The 12,973-nt window shown below is 26.6% G+C and overlaps 1 protein-coding gene and 1 non-coding gene across 4 annotated transcripts; both read right to left on the bottom strand.

Annotated features, from left to right (window-relative positions):
* Window positions 1-5,605: 5,605 nt before the first annotated feature.
* Window positions 5,606-5,678, bottom strand: TRNAR-UCU (transfer RNA arginine (anticodon UCU)). The gene has a single exon. It is a non-coding gene; the product is annotated as a tRNA-Arg (tRNA).
* Window positions 5,679-7,804: 2,126 nt separating this feature from the next.
* Window positions 7,805-12,014, bottom strand: LOC109799147 (cycloartenol-C-24-methyltransferase). 3 transcript variants are annotated; one of them, XM_020359675.3, is made up of 14 exons: window positions 11,874-12,014; window positions 11,688-11,787; window positions 11,436-11,502; window positions 10,898-10,971; window positions 10,722-10,806; window positions 10,587-10,642; window positions 10,006-10,060; window positions 9,756-9,803; window positions 9,434-9,517; window positions 9,068-9,184; window positions 8,878-8,961; window positions 8,652-8,777; window positions 8,447-8,544; window positions 7,805-8,139 (listed from the first exon to the last, which is right to left on the bottom strand). In XM_020359675.3, exons 2-14 carry the CDS (start codon window positions 11,750-11,752, stop codon window positions 8,079-8,081), a joined length of 1,020 nt encoding a protein of 339 aa, XP_020215264.1. In that variant the 5' UTR covers window positions 11,753-11,787; window positions 11,874-12,014; the 3' UTR covers window positions 7,805-8,078. The 3 variants fall into 3 exon arrangements, with proteins under 3 accessions (XP_020215264.1, XP_082918816.1, XP_029127242.1); XM_083062690.1 differs by having other exon boundaries at window positions 11,688-11,783; window positions 11,874-12,006; XM_029271409.2 differs by lacking the exon at window positions 11,688-11,787 and having other exon boundaries at window positions 11,874-12,006.
* Window positions 12,015-12,973: the final 959 nt, after the last annotated feature.

Here is a 12,973-nt window from a genome sequence, read left to right as displayed (position 1 = left end):
ACTTAATAATTCTTAATTAAAAATCAAATATGCATTTAAAAAAGTATAGGAGAGAGTGTAACTAATAATTCTCGTACAATAAAACCTACAATATTTACTTTAAGTCTATGTAATGTTCTTATTCGACATAAATTTTGTCTCAATACAAATGTATATGTGTATTATTGATAAACATATTGAGTTTATTTCTAATTTTCTTTTTATTAGCTAAAAAGTTTGCCGGACCTTATTAATCGTGTTTGATAAATAAACTTTTTTTTTTAAGAGATAAATAAACTTTTTTTAAGAGATTATAGAATTTAATAAATACAAAGATTGAATAAAAGTCCAAACTCAAAAGTGATTCCACTTGTCAAGGATGTATTTTGAAGAATTTATTTACAACTTATTTGAACTTAATTATCTTATGGCATAAACGCATGTATAATTATTTGGGAGAGTTTATCAAAGTAGTTTATGATTATAAGTTTTTTTTTTCAACCTGTCTCGTTAAATTTTCCTGATTATGAAAATAACTTATAACTTAAAAATAATTTAAAATAGTGTTAATTACACATATTTTTATTAATATTATATTTTCAACATATTTTCTCTAATTAAAATATATTCACGTGAAATTAGCTTAATAAAAGAGAATATATATATATAAACAGAGAGAAAGGATTATTTATTCTAAAAATAAGTATCGCAACTCATATTTTATATTAAATTTTAACAATAATTCAACTATTAAATTAAAAATTTTCAATGTATAGATTAAGTCTACAAATTTTAAAAATTTTAAAAATTATTTCATACATTATTTTATTAATTCAAATTGATGAATAATCATAAAAATATTTTATATGTTAATTTAAATTTATATAATAAAATACCATATAAATTCATTTTAATGTTGGTTAGCATGTTAAATATGCAAAATTATCACTAACTATTTTAAGATCAGCTTTGAGGAGGATGTTAGAACACTTACAATGAGTGTATCTTAAACTTAAAATATTGTAAATTCATTTTTTTTCTCCATTTAAGACATTTTTATTGATATCATGATTTGCTTAATTAATTTTAAGCACGATATCTTATGTAAGATACAATTATTTTTAACATAAAAAGTTATTTCTTTACTAGAATCATTTATCAGACAAAATTAAGTACAAATAAAAATTAAAAAAATGTGAGTATTAAGAAATTTAAAACTTTATTATTGAAGTACAATTGTAATATGTTACTTAAATGTGATGTAACAGCATGAGAATTAATAAAATGAAATAAGATACATATATTGTAAATGCTTTTAATATAGTTAACATTAATGTGATTGTATAGATTAAAATAAGTTGACTTAAATGTGACTAAAAAGAGGAAGAGTCTTTTCTTTTTATTTACAAACTTTTTTAAAAATATTTTTTTAATTATTGAAAAATCAATTTTGTCGCATGTTTTATTTAAAAAATAATTTCAAAATAAGCCTTTTGAAACTCAAAACACAAAAAACAATGAGGAAACAGTTTCTCATTTTAAATCTTTTTAATTGGTCTTTTTAATAACTTAGGAGGACAAACTTTTACGAAAAGTATAAATATAATTAGGAGACAAGCTCTTCCAAATGTATTCAAGGGGCAAACAAAAAAAAATAGAAAAGTATTTTTGAAAACAACGACCAAATAAGACCTAAATATCACATTTTTAATATTTGTTTGACATAAAAAAGAAAAAAAGGAATGAGAGAATTTTCTTGGGACCCACAATCTGGCTTGCTAAATTGGGAGGAAACGGGAGAGAAAATCTTTTCATTTTTCATTTTTTTATTTCTTAAAAAATAAATATTTTTTATCATTAAAAATAATTTATATTTAACAAAAATGATAAAATAACATGGTTAATTTTGCTATTTAATTTTCTTTCGTACTTATTTTTATATCTATATAATCAAGTCATTTATACTTTATTTCTCTCTCTCTCATATATATATATATATATATATATATATATATATATATATATATATATATATATTATTTCACCTCTAATCGAAGAAGTACACGAATGATTAGCTGTCAAGGCCTTATATATATATTATGATGACCTGTTTAATTTCTCCTCCTTGAAAATGCAACAGGAATTTGATGCGATTGATAATATAGTAATCCACTAACTGATCATCAAAATTATTAAAGATCTTTTCATGTATTGAGGAATGTTAAATATATTATCTTCACCTTTTTAACATATTTTTGTTATTAAATAAACTTTGAGTGTTGCTAAATATAAAATAGATTTCATTTGTTTAATATCAGAACATCTATAAATTGTTTTGGTTTATACTTTCACTTTTCCTATTACTTGTGTTCTTTCTTATACCTTATTCACATCTCTTTACCAGATTTATGTACCTTGTAAAATTTAATTTTATAAAATTTTTAATAAATTAGTTTTAAAAAAACTGAAAACAAAAACCAGATACAGACACCCTAACTTTTTACTTTTTGGAGTCTTTTCCATATAGATTGTTTCAGCAAGATATTGTCTCCTAAAAGCAACTTCAACGAAATTGTAGTTATTGTTTAGATAAATTGGTTATGAATGGATGTAGTTTTGAGAAGAGACATCTTTAATCCAGCTAATTAAATAATCTGTCGTTCATTTTATTGTTTTAAAAGAAGACACAGCTCTGCTTCGCCATTACGTAGCAAGGTAAAATATGTCTTTGGAATATCAGTTACGTGAACGGAGCCAGGATTTCAATACTGGGGGTGCCATATAGGAGGTGCCATATAGTAATATACATATGAGTTTATATTAAAAATATGAGTTTATATTAAAAATAGGGGGTGCCATATAGTAATATATATGTATATAAAAAAAAATTAAAATTGTTGGGGGGGCCGTGGCACCCGTAGGTCCCCCCTTGGCTCCGTCGTCAATAATCACACTACATTTACATGTTTTTCATATATTTTGTATGCATAGTATACTAAAATAATAGTTTGATCAATCATTGAATCAAAATAATAAATAAATAAAAGAAATATTTCGATGAAAATGTTTATAACAACAAATGTTAACAAAATACAGTACTCATTTGCCGCCAACACGCGTGTCATCCACACAAATTAAAGATTTTACATAAATTATATATTTGTGGGTATGTTATTGTTATATATCCACTGATAATTTTATATATATATATATATATATATATATATATTGTAAATTTTTTTTGCATATATTTATATTTTAAATAGCATATTATCTGTTAAAATAGATTTATTAGAGTCATCCTAATAATTTTGAAAAATAATAGATGTGAGAAAATTTAAGTTTAATTTTTATTATTGTTGTTATAATATTTATTTTTAATAAAGAATATTATTTGTCAAAATAAAATATTATATTGAAATAATAATGAATTTTTTTATTTATATGAAAATTTATAAACTCTGACCTGTTTCAAAAAATTTTGGACTCAACAATTGTCTTCCTTAATTTTATCATGTAAAAAGTATGAAATTGTGTTAGTGTAAAAGTTTGACACATGTGAACCTATCTCTCTTTCTCTCTTATATAAATATATATATATAGGGAGCATATCTATATATAAGGAGCATATCAAATGAGAGGAAATTTATTATGAGAGATGAGATGATTAAAATATAACCCTTAGATTAATCAAGTGAGGGAAAATTTAAGGTTTAATCAAGTGATAGAAAATTAATCTAGAGGTTATATTTTAACCCTCTCATCTCTCATAATAAATTATCTCTCACTTGATATGCTCCATATATATATATATAATGAAACACTTTTTTATATCGCAACACTATGTCTTTTTATTAGTATCATTGATTTTATGAATTTAAATGTTATTGTAAAATTTTAAGGATTTAAAAATTTTAATTGAATTTTGTTATTTATGAGGTTATTCTAAGCAGACCAATCTTGAGAAGATATATAAGATTTTCTTTAAGATTTGAATTTTATAAATTTATTCTTGAAAAAATTTAGAGAAATTTTTTTAGAAATAAGTACTCTAGAGTTTGAGAGTTTCTTTTTCTCCTATTGATTTTCTTGAATTTTCATCCCTTTTGAAGTATGGGTAAGTAGTAGAATTTTGATTCAATGTTTCAAAGTCAAGGATCATGATTTCTGTCCGATGTTAGCTCGGAAAGGATTTCTTTCTTCCTCTTTTACTTCTATTTGTGTTGAATCAGAGGTAAGGAAAGTTTGCAATTCTACTTATTCTTTTAGAATTCTACTTAAATCATTCATGAATTCTGAATTATGTTGATTTAATTTGAGATTGAGATTTTGTTGTTGAGGTAAAACTTGATAAAGAATATAATAAGGTACAGAGGTCAGCTCTCAATCATGATGTCTTAGCAAGTGTGTGGGTCATAAAATTAGCTAGTCTAGATGTAAAGCTGATACTATAGCCTCTTAATCTATTCAACAATAACCTACTTTTATAAATTAGGTCCATGTATTCAAAATCATCAGCTTGGTGCGTCTCTAATCCAATTGACTCTTCTACCGCCCAAGCTTCGCTCTCATGGGGTTCTAAATAACAAGGCAAACTGCTAGATCTGGCTTGGATGAACACACCATTGTGATCACCAATACTGAATCCACCACTAGGTGCAGTCGCCATAATGGTATAAACCTTATATTTTGCTTGACTAATATCCCAACACTTGCATGCATAGTCGCATCCCTCAAAAATATGTCATGTGTTCTCCAAGTTGTTACCTCACAGAAGGTAGCTAGCTTAACATTGCACACCCCTACTTTAAAGGTTGATTTTGGTAGGCAAGAAATCTCTACAAATCCTCCAAATCAGTATCTTAACTTTGGCCAAAACTTTAAGCTTCCAAAAGTATCCCAGTCTCCCTCAACCTTAAGGTGATTAATATAATTGTGATAGGTTGACTAAACAAAATAACAACAATTGCTACTCCACTTCCACACTTTCTTGTCCTCATTGTTCGGGTTTAGCAAGGGAGTGTTTCTAATCATGTCATTATCCTCCTCCTTAAAAATGGAACAAACTACCTCATTATTCCAGCAATATATCGTTCTCTCCATCTATCAGCTAAACCACCTTCATCCCCAAGCTACTATTAATATTTCAGGAGATCCTTTCCTACCACTCCCATGTTTCTTTCTAAGCCATAGTTCTCCCCAAATAGGGATGCTAGTCCAATTACCAATCTTCCACCAACTTCCTTAATTCCCTCAAGAGATTTTGGGTGCTCAACAAGCTTCTCCAAGAATAGCTTGGATTGCACCCCAACTCTGTACTAAGAAAGTCACCTTGAAGGTAATATTTGTCTTTATATATTTTGTCAATCAATGAATCTTTATCAGCGAAGAGCCTAAGCTTGTTTGCCCAACATAGCTAAATTGAACATATGTACACTACGAAAACCGAGCTTGCCAAAATCCTTTCTTAAGGTTAGTTTTTTTCCCATTTCATCAATCTAATGCCTCTATTATTACTAGAGCTAGAATCCCACCCAATAGGAATTCATCATTATTTCAATATCCTCCCCCTCTGATTGTGGGATGAGAAAAATGCTAAGGAGCAAAATTAGCAAATAGTGACTAACACGCCTGGTGGGACTCGAACCCACAATCGTCTGATTAGAAGTCAGACGCCTTATCCATTAGGCCACAGGCGCTTGACTATTAGGAGTGCTACAGTCTTGATTCAATTTAGATATCTAAAACTCTGGATATGACATGCAACACAATTCTTAATTTTTAGAGTTTATATATAAAACATAAAAATAGAAAGAAGTTTGTATTTATATTTTTACTAAATGAATAAAACTAATACCCTTAAAAAAAACATAATAAATATAATTTTATCATATACTTTAATTTTAAATGAGTATTAATTGATAAAATCATCTTTTTCCAGCATGATATTATCAAAATAATAAGTTTTATATTTAAATACAATTTATTTTATGGTAATATATGCACAACTCACTATTTTAGTTTAAATTCAATAAACGTAATTACTAACGAAATATAACACACGTAATAACGTTCTAATTAAATCTAACAAACATGCTAATCGATATACAATTCTTCAATACAAATATCCTTAGAATTGAACTTGATAGAATTTATAATACTTACTCATCTCTCAACCAACTTAGTTTAGACTCTTTGGTATGAGTATGAAAATATACTATTATTTTTTTAACAACAAATATACTATTAAGATAGGTGAAGTTTTTTCTAATAATTTCTAATTCTCAAAGAGATTTTATTATCTACTTGTTACTTCAAGAATTCCCCCCTCTTATGAACTCACGTTAAAATTCGTTTTTCAAAAAGATATATTAATCTGATTATTTTTTTCTACTTGTGTAAATTCACAATTATAATTGCAAGAAAGCCAGAAAAAATTAAAAAAAAAACATTGCTACTATTTATTTTATATATTTTCAATATATTTTAATTATTGAATATATTTAAATAAAAAAAAGCAAAAAAAAGCTTAAATATATTTCTAACCCCATATTGTAAAAAAATTAATTTCATCCTTCTAAATTTTGTAAACATTGTTTTTTATTCCTATAAAATGAGCAACAATTGGTTTTGGTCAAGGTAAAAATAATTTTCTATGAATATTACCCTTCTAAAATCTAAAACCATTATTGTTGTTTCTTAATGATCATTTAATATATATGAATAACATTTATTTTACAAATTTATAAAAAAAAAAATAGCTTACGTATTAAAAAAATATGATTTGATTTGTTATATTTTGTGAGTGAAATTTTTTATAACGCCAGCCAATTAAAACCATTATTAATAATTTAATATGATTTTAAAGATAATTATTGTAAATTCAAAAAATTTATTTTAAATAATAATTTGTAATTAAATGATGATGCAAACTTATCTTACATTGTTAATGCATATTTTTTTTCTTAAAACTATTATGTTAGATATTGTGTTGGTGCATCTTATAATACATTAATAGTAGTAGTACATCGTAGTATTTCTCCTTCAGGTAATATGATATAGAAAATTTTTCATTTTATTAATTTTTTTTCAAAAAAATGAAATGGATAGGAATAAGTATTTTAATAAATTTTATAAAAATATGTTTTATTATTATATAAAATTTTAAGAATAATTTATTTACAATCAATTTTTATGAGAAGTCGTTTAGTAATTTTATAGTTGATTATTTTAACAAAATAAATCATTTATTTAGATATGAATTGATATAGCTCTTCATGTTAAGAGAAATTCTCTGCATGTCTTTCTCTTAACATATAATTAATCTACTACTTTGGTCTGTCTCCTTTGTTAATCTAGATATCGATACTTCAATTTTGTCTTCTAGAGAACACCTCATGTTTTTACAATCTTTCAATGAATTATTTAGAGTCTCTTATTTATCTCCCCTAATCATCTTTTGCAATTATTTTTTTAATTAGATGTGTTTCTCATCTTTTAAATGGCTGATGATCCTCTTAAATTGTAAAGTTTAAGTTAAACTACTAATATATATGTGTAAATTATTGGGTCAGCCTAGTAATTATAAATTAGTGTAGATGCACTCATTGTTGTCATACTTTTTTTATTGATAACAAAATTACTAATATATACCCATCTTAATTTTCAATTAATTTTTTTCTAATCGCTTGTAAATATAAAGTCACTTCCTATTTAAATAATGAAATATGCTATTTGTTACAAAAGTGTTTTCGTAAAAAATTGCATGAATTCTATTCTTTTTTATAATTATTTAATTTAATAAATGAATAAAATTTAAAAAAACTGGTGGAAATCATCACATGTATATTATTCGTACATAAAATTCATCCAATACATTTTGTACCAATCATTATTTCCCTTAAATAATAAATTCAACGACATGAAATATGTTACTAAAATTTCCTTGGGAAATAATAGCAAGAAATCAAATGAGGTCTTGGTGATAATTCAAGAGAAAAGAAACTCAAATCAACACAACTCATTTTGGCAAGGCCAAGAACTCCCATGCAATAACTAGTTCCTCAACACATTAGTAATTTGCAACATCGATCACCTTATTAAATGTTATAATCGGGCTTTCGAGCCAAAAAGAAGTACATTGGTGTGAAAATTTCTTTCCTGAAAACACAACATATATACACATCAAGTTTGACAATCTTACGATTCAAAAAAACAAAAAATTCAAAAGTTAGTCTCATTTAATTTATCAATATTTTGTTTTCGGACTCATATGCACTAAATTAAAAGCATTAACTTGACCCAGCATAGAGGTTACCATGCATATTAGTGGAAATTGTGATATGACTAATAAATGAGTGCATTTATTTTATGCAATATTTTTCTTTATATTTCAATTACCAATTCTAACTTCATTTTGAATAGATTTCAAAATGACATTAAAGGATTAACAAAAAAAAAAACTTACTTTCCCCCTTCAACTAGTCCATCTCCGGCCTTTTCTAGGAATTCTTGAACCCTTAGACTTCCTCTTGGAGCCAGTCCAACAAATTCTAGACTTTTTACCTACAAACATTCCAATTCACAACCCACAAATAATATCAATATTTTGAAAAATAAAACAACACATGATTCAAAATTTTTTTTAGCAATTTAAGTTTTAGTAGCAATACCAGACTTCTTGTAAAAAATCGTCCAAGAGCTGTCAGACGAAATGTATTAAGTGAAAAGCGACTTGTATCCAAAGGATCATACCAAGGAACAGGAGAATCAATTGCAAGATCTTTCTCCCATAGTACCTTCATCCACAAAAGGAATGAATCTTCCTTTAGCCAATTAAATTATTCATCTTTTAAATATTAAAAAAATAATATTAGTAAGGAATAATAATAAGTTCACCTCAAAACCTGCTTGATTCAGAGCTTCTGCACACTTTGAGGTCAATCTAATATCAGGAAGTCCATCACCAATCTCAATTTCTGCCTGTACCAAAAATTATTTTTATAGAATCATAAACCAAGTTCAGAAAAGTCAGAAAGTAGAAGATAAAGTAAAAAAATTCTAAGTTCTTTGTACTTATCCATCATACCTTTATCCTTTGGTGATCTTTATTGTTGGGATCAAAAGCTCTAGTCATGCACCATTCATATGCAGCAAAATATTGACCAGGCTTCAACACCCTGAAGATCTCTTTGTAGCATCCATACTATTCACAATTCAATGTCAAAAAAGAGAAATAGAAATTTCAAACAATCCAAATTAAATGAGTTTTACAAATTCTCGGTTTCACACACAATACACTTTGTGCTAGTAAGCATGTCCATGTTGAAAATTGGTCATGTATGCATGTCAATTTATGAGTGCATCTACAACTACAAAAAATATTATGTAGTTGTATTGTAGTATTAGAAGAATTGAAGAAAAGTGAATTAAAGTATGAAAAATGGTCACGTACAGCATCTGGTGCATGACAGGTGGCTTCAATTGCATACACTGCATCAAAACTATTATCTGAGAATGGCATTTTCATGAAATCGGCCTGCATTATGAAAAATGATAATCATGTCATTGTTTGTTATAGCTTTAAATTATAACATTTTATTATCAAAATGTCCAATGCAATTCATTAAACTTTACCATTAAAATAAATAAATCCAATACGACGTAAAAATGATAGAATAAAAATTAGTACAAAAACTAGACTCATACATGCTTAAAAAATCAAATGTGTCCCCTACCCTAGAAAAAGGGAAAAAAGTTAATAACAGAAGACCGACCTTGACCAAGTGGCAAGTTTTGTCCACTCCAGTAATGCGATTGAGTTCCTGATAATTAATGAAAGCTCATAAGAAATCAACATATATTTCTTTTTAATATTTAGTACTAATTACTCATTTTTCAATTATAAAACGTGGTAAACTGATGTAATTTATTCATCAACAAGGTTTTTAAGAATTTAAGATGTTTGACAAGGTCAGAATGTTGCATCAATATGCTTAATTTATAGATTAAATATTCACAACATACCTTTGCTCTTGTTATCTGGTACTCATTATTGTTCAATCCTGTAATTGATGTTGAGCTACACAAGTAGAACCAAGTTTATAAGTGCATCCACTCTTTTCTTGAAAAACAAAAACAAAATTCTAAAATAAACATTCTGTCATACTTGATACTAGTAGAATATTAGTAGTATATTATTAACATTGCACTTTTATCCATCGAGAGGAGAATTTGGATTCACATGAAGCAAAACAAGGTATAATTGCATTGAACCAAGGACTTTGACAGCCTAGATAATGTAAACTATTTCCCATGACATATGAGAAATTTAATTAAAAAGAAATAAATTATTTCCTATTAATTTTCAAGCTTAACTCTTTGGATATATATAAATAGTTTATAGCATAATTATGAAACAATATAAATAGTTATGTAGGATATAATTCTTTGGAGCACCTAACAAAGTGCAATTCAGATTGAGAATCATAAAGAACTAAACTTATGGAAACATAATTTGTTAACAAGATAACTATTTATGTGAAATACTTCGATAATATACTTGATAAATTTTACAATCTAGCACACAAAAAGTAGGAAAGACACACCTGAATCGAGAAATTTCTCTTAGTGGCCCCCCAATTCCACATCCAACATCCAAAACCTAAAAACAAATTTATACTGATTTAATTAATTAATAAATAGTAAAACATATCTTAGTTTGCTTTATCGAATATGAGAACCTTTTGTCCTGGCTTTAGGCCAAGTTGTAAAGCAAGAAAGTGCTCATGTCTTTTAAGGCTTTCCTGAAGAGATTCCCCTTTCCATCTAAATTAGAAAAAATTAGTAACATGCATGATTTGTTGAGGTTACATCAAATTTATAATTTAGTACATAATATAATACAACAAATGGATACCTGGGTGCAAAATGGAAAGATTGACCCCAACCATACTCATAAAAGCTGGTTGAAAGATCATAGTATTTATTAACCTGAAAAACACATGGAGATCTTATGATACGTTTTTTTAGATAATCAAGTTGACAACAATTAAGATAGAACAAACCAACTTCAGTAATCACAATTATAAACAACACAAGTGATTTTTGTTGTTGTTGTAAATAATACTTAAGAATAAAGGAAGAGTCGACGTGCATAATATTTAACTTAACCATCCCGACATGCATATGTATGGCACTATTCTGACTAGCCAAAATATATATTTTTATATTGTTCATATTCACTTGATATCATTAAAAAAAAAAAGAAAAAAAAAAAAAAAAAAGCATCGAGCAGTGACAATAAAAAGTGTAACAATCTTATATTAGGATATATATAAATTGGCAAGGCAGATAGCATGTGTCTGAAAGAAAGGATAATGTTAAACAAGTACCAGATTGTGTAAAAACTATTTATTGTTAAATGAAGAAAATAAATATCAATTAATAACTCTCACCATATCAGTGTAATTAGCTTTTCTCTCTTCCTCTTGGCCTCCGTAATAAACATGATACTTCTCATACCTGAATCATAAGTTTAATACATTTGATTTTATATATCTGTCTTGATAACTAAACATCATATCTCGTACCAAAACACACATATATATAAATGTTCCCCCAATTACAACAATGCAATATAAATAGTGATAGTTATCATGAGGAATAATAATATGAAGGAAAAATAAGAGAGAATCATATATATATACTCTTCAACGGCGGACAAAATTTGAGATTTGTCAATCTTTCCACCAACACCTGATGCCAGATTCATTGTGGCAAGTTTCAACCCTTCTCACAAGGAACTTGCTAGGATCACACATAAAAATCAAAATTGCATCAGAATTAAATAAGACAAATGCAATGAAGCATAGGAAATGTGAGATGAATCTTACATGAAAAAGAAGGTGTCAAAAGAACCCAACACATGGAAAGGGGAATCACTTCAGAGGTTCAACGATGGAAGAGGAAGAGAGAAAGTACAAGGGAGAGAGGGATTACGATTCTTTACAATTGTTTTCCTCTATATAAAATATCTGAACCAAAAAATGAATAAATTAAAAAAAAACCACAAATATATATTAAATGAAATGCATTGAATTAAAGTACCACGTATTGTCATTGCATGGTGAGGACAACTATTACTCAATGGGAAAATGGTAATAAATTAAGAGAATTTAAATTCCTATTTTTAATTATATAGCAAGAGATAGAAAGATGTCGCTTTCACTTCCTCTTTTTTTTTTTTTTTGTTGCTTAACGATTGTAATAACTAATTCACTATGTTTTATGTGTCTTTGCATCCATATTTTGTGGCCATACACATGCTCTTGCGTTTGCGTCGGGAAAATCAAAACGGCTTAAACAACCAATGAATGAGGTCAACAAAATATATTTACATTTATAATTTTGTTGATACAATTGAGTGTTGGAAAATGATCAAATGACACGTTATAAAAGTTATTTACCCTTAAAGAAAAAATGTAAGTATTATAGGTGATTTAACATGAGAAAAAAATGCTGAAAAATTACAAAGTGATAATTAAATGTTTGATACCTTGTAACAAATAAAAATGTTTGATAAAAAAATTATAAAAAGTAGATCTCATGAGTGAAAATTAATTTTTGATTATCAATTTTAAAACATTACATAAATCATGTTCGTAGGAGAAAAAAGGTTTGATATATAAAAAGTATTTTAGTAGCATTAAATTAAGTATAACTATTTTTTACACCTTATACACACACATATATATATATATATACACACATGTGTGTGTGTGAAGAGAGATTCATTTACTCTAAGAATAAGTTTACCTAGACTTATTCTATTTAATAATTAATTCTCTACATTAAATTTCAATGATCTAATTGTTGAATTTAAAGTTTTTAATATATAGATCAAATCTAAAATTTTGAAAAAAAATTGAAAATAATTTGATACTTTATTTTATTAATTCAAAATCAACGTATAAAATGATTTTATGATTATCCA

Source organism: Cajanus cajan, chromosome 8 (assembly GCF_000230855.2).
Source record: "Cajanus cajan strain Asha chromosome 8, NIPB_CcT2T_4, whole genome shotgun sequence".
Taxonomy (NCBI): Eukaryota; Viridiplantae; Streptophyta; class Magnoliopsida; order Fabales; family Fabaceae; genus Cajanus; species Cajanus cajan.
This window is presented reverse-complemented; position numbering and strand designations above follow the sequence as displayed.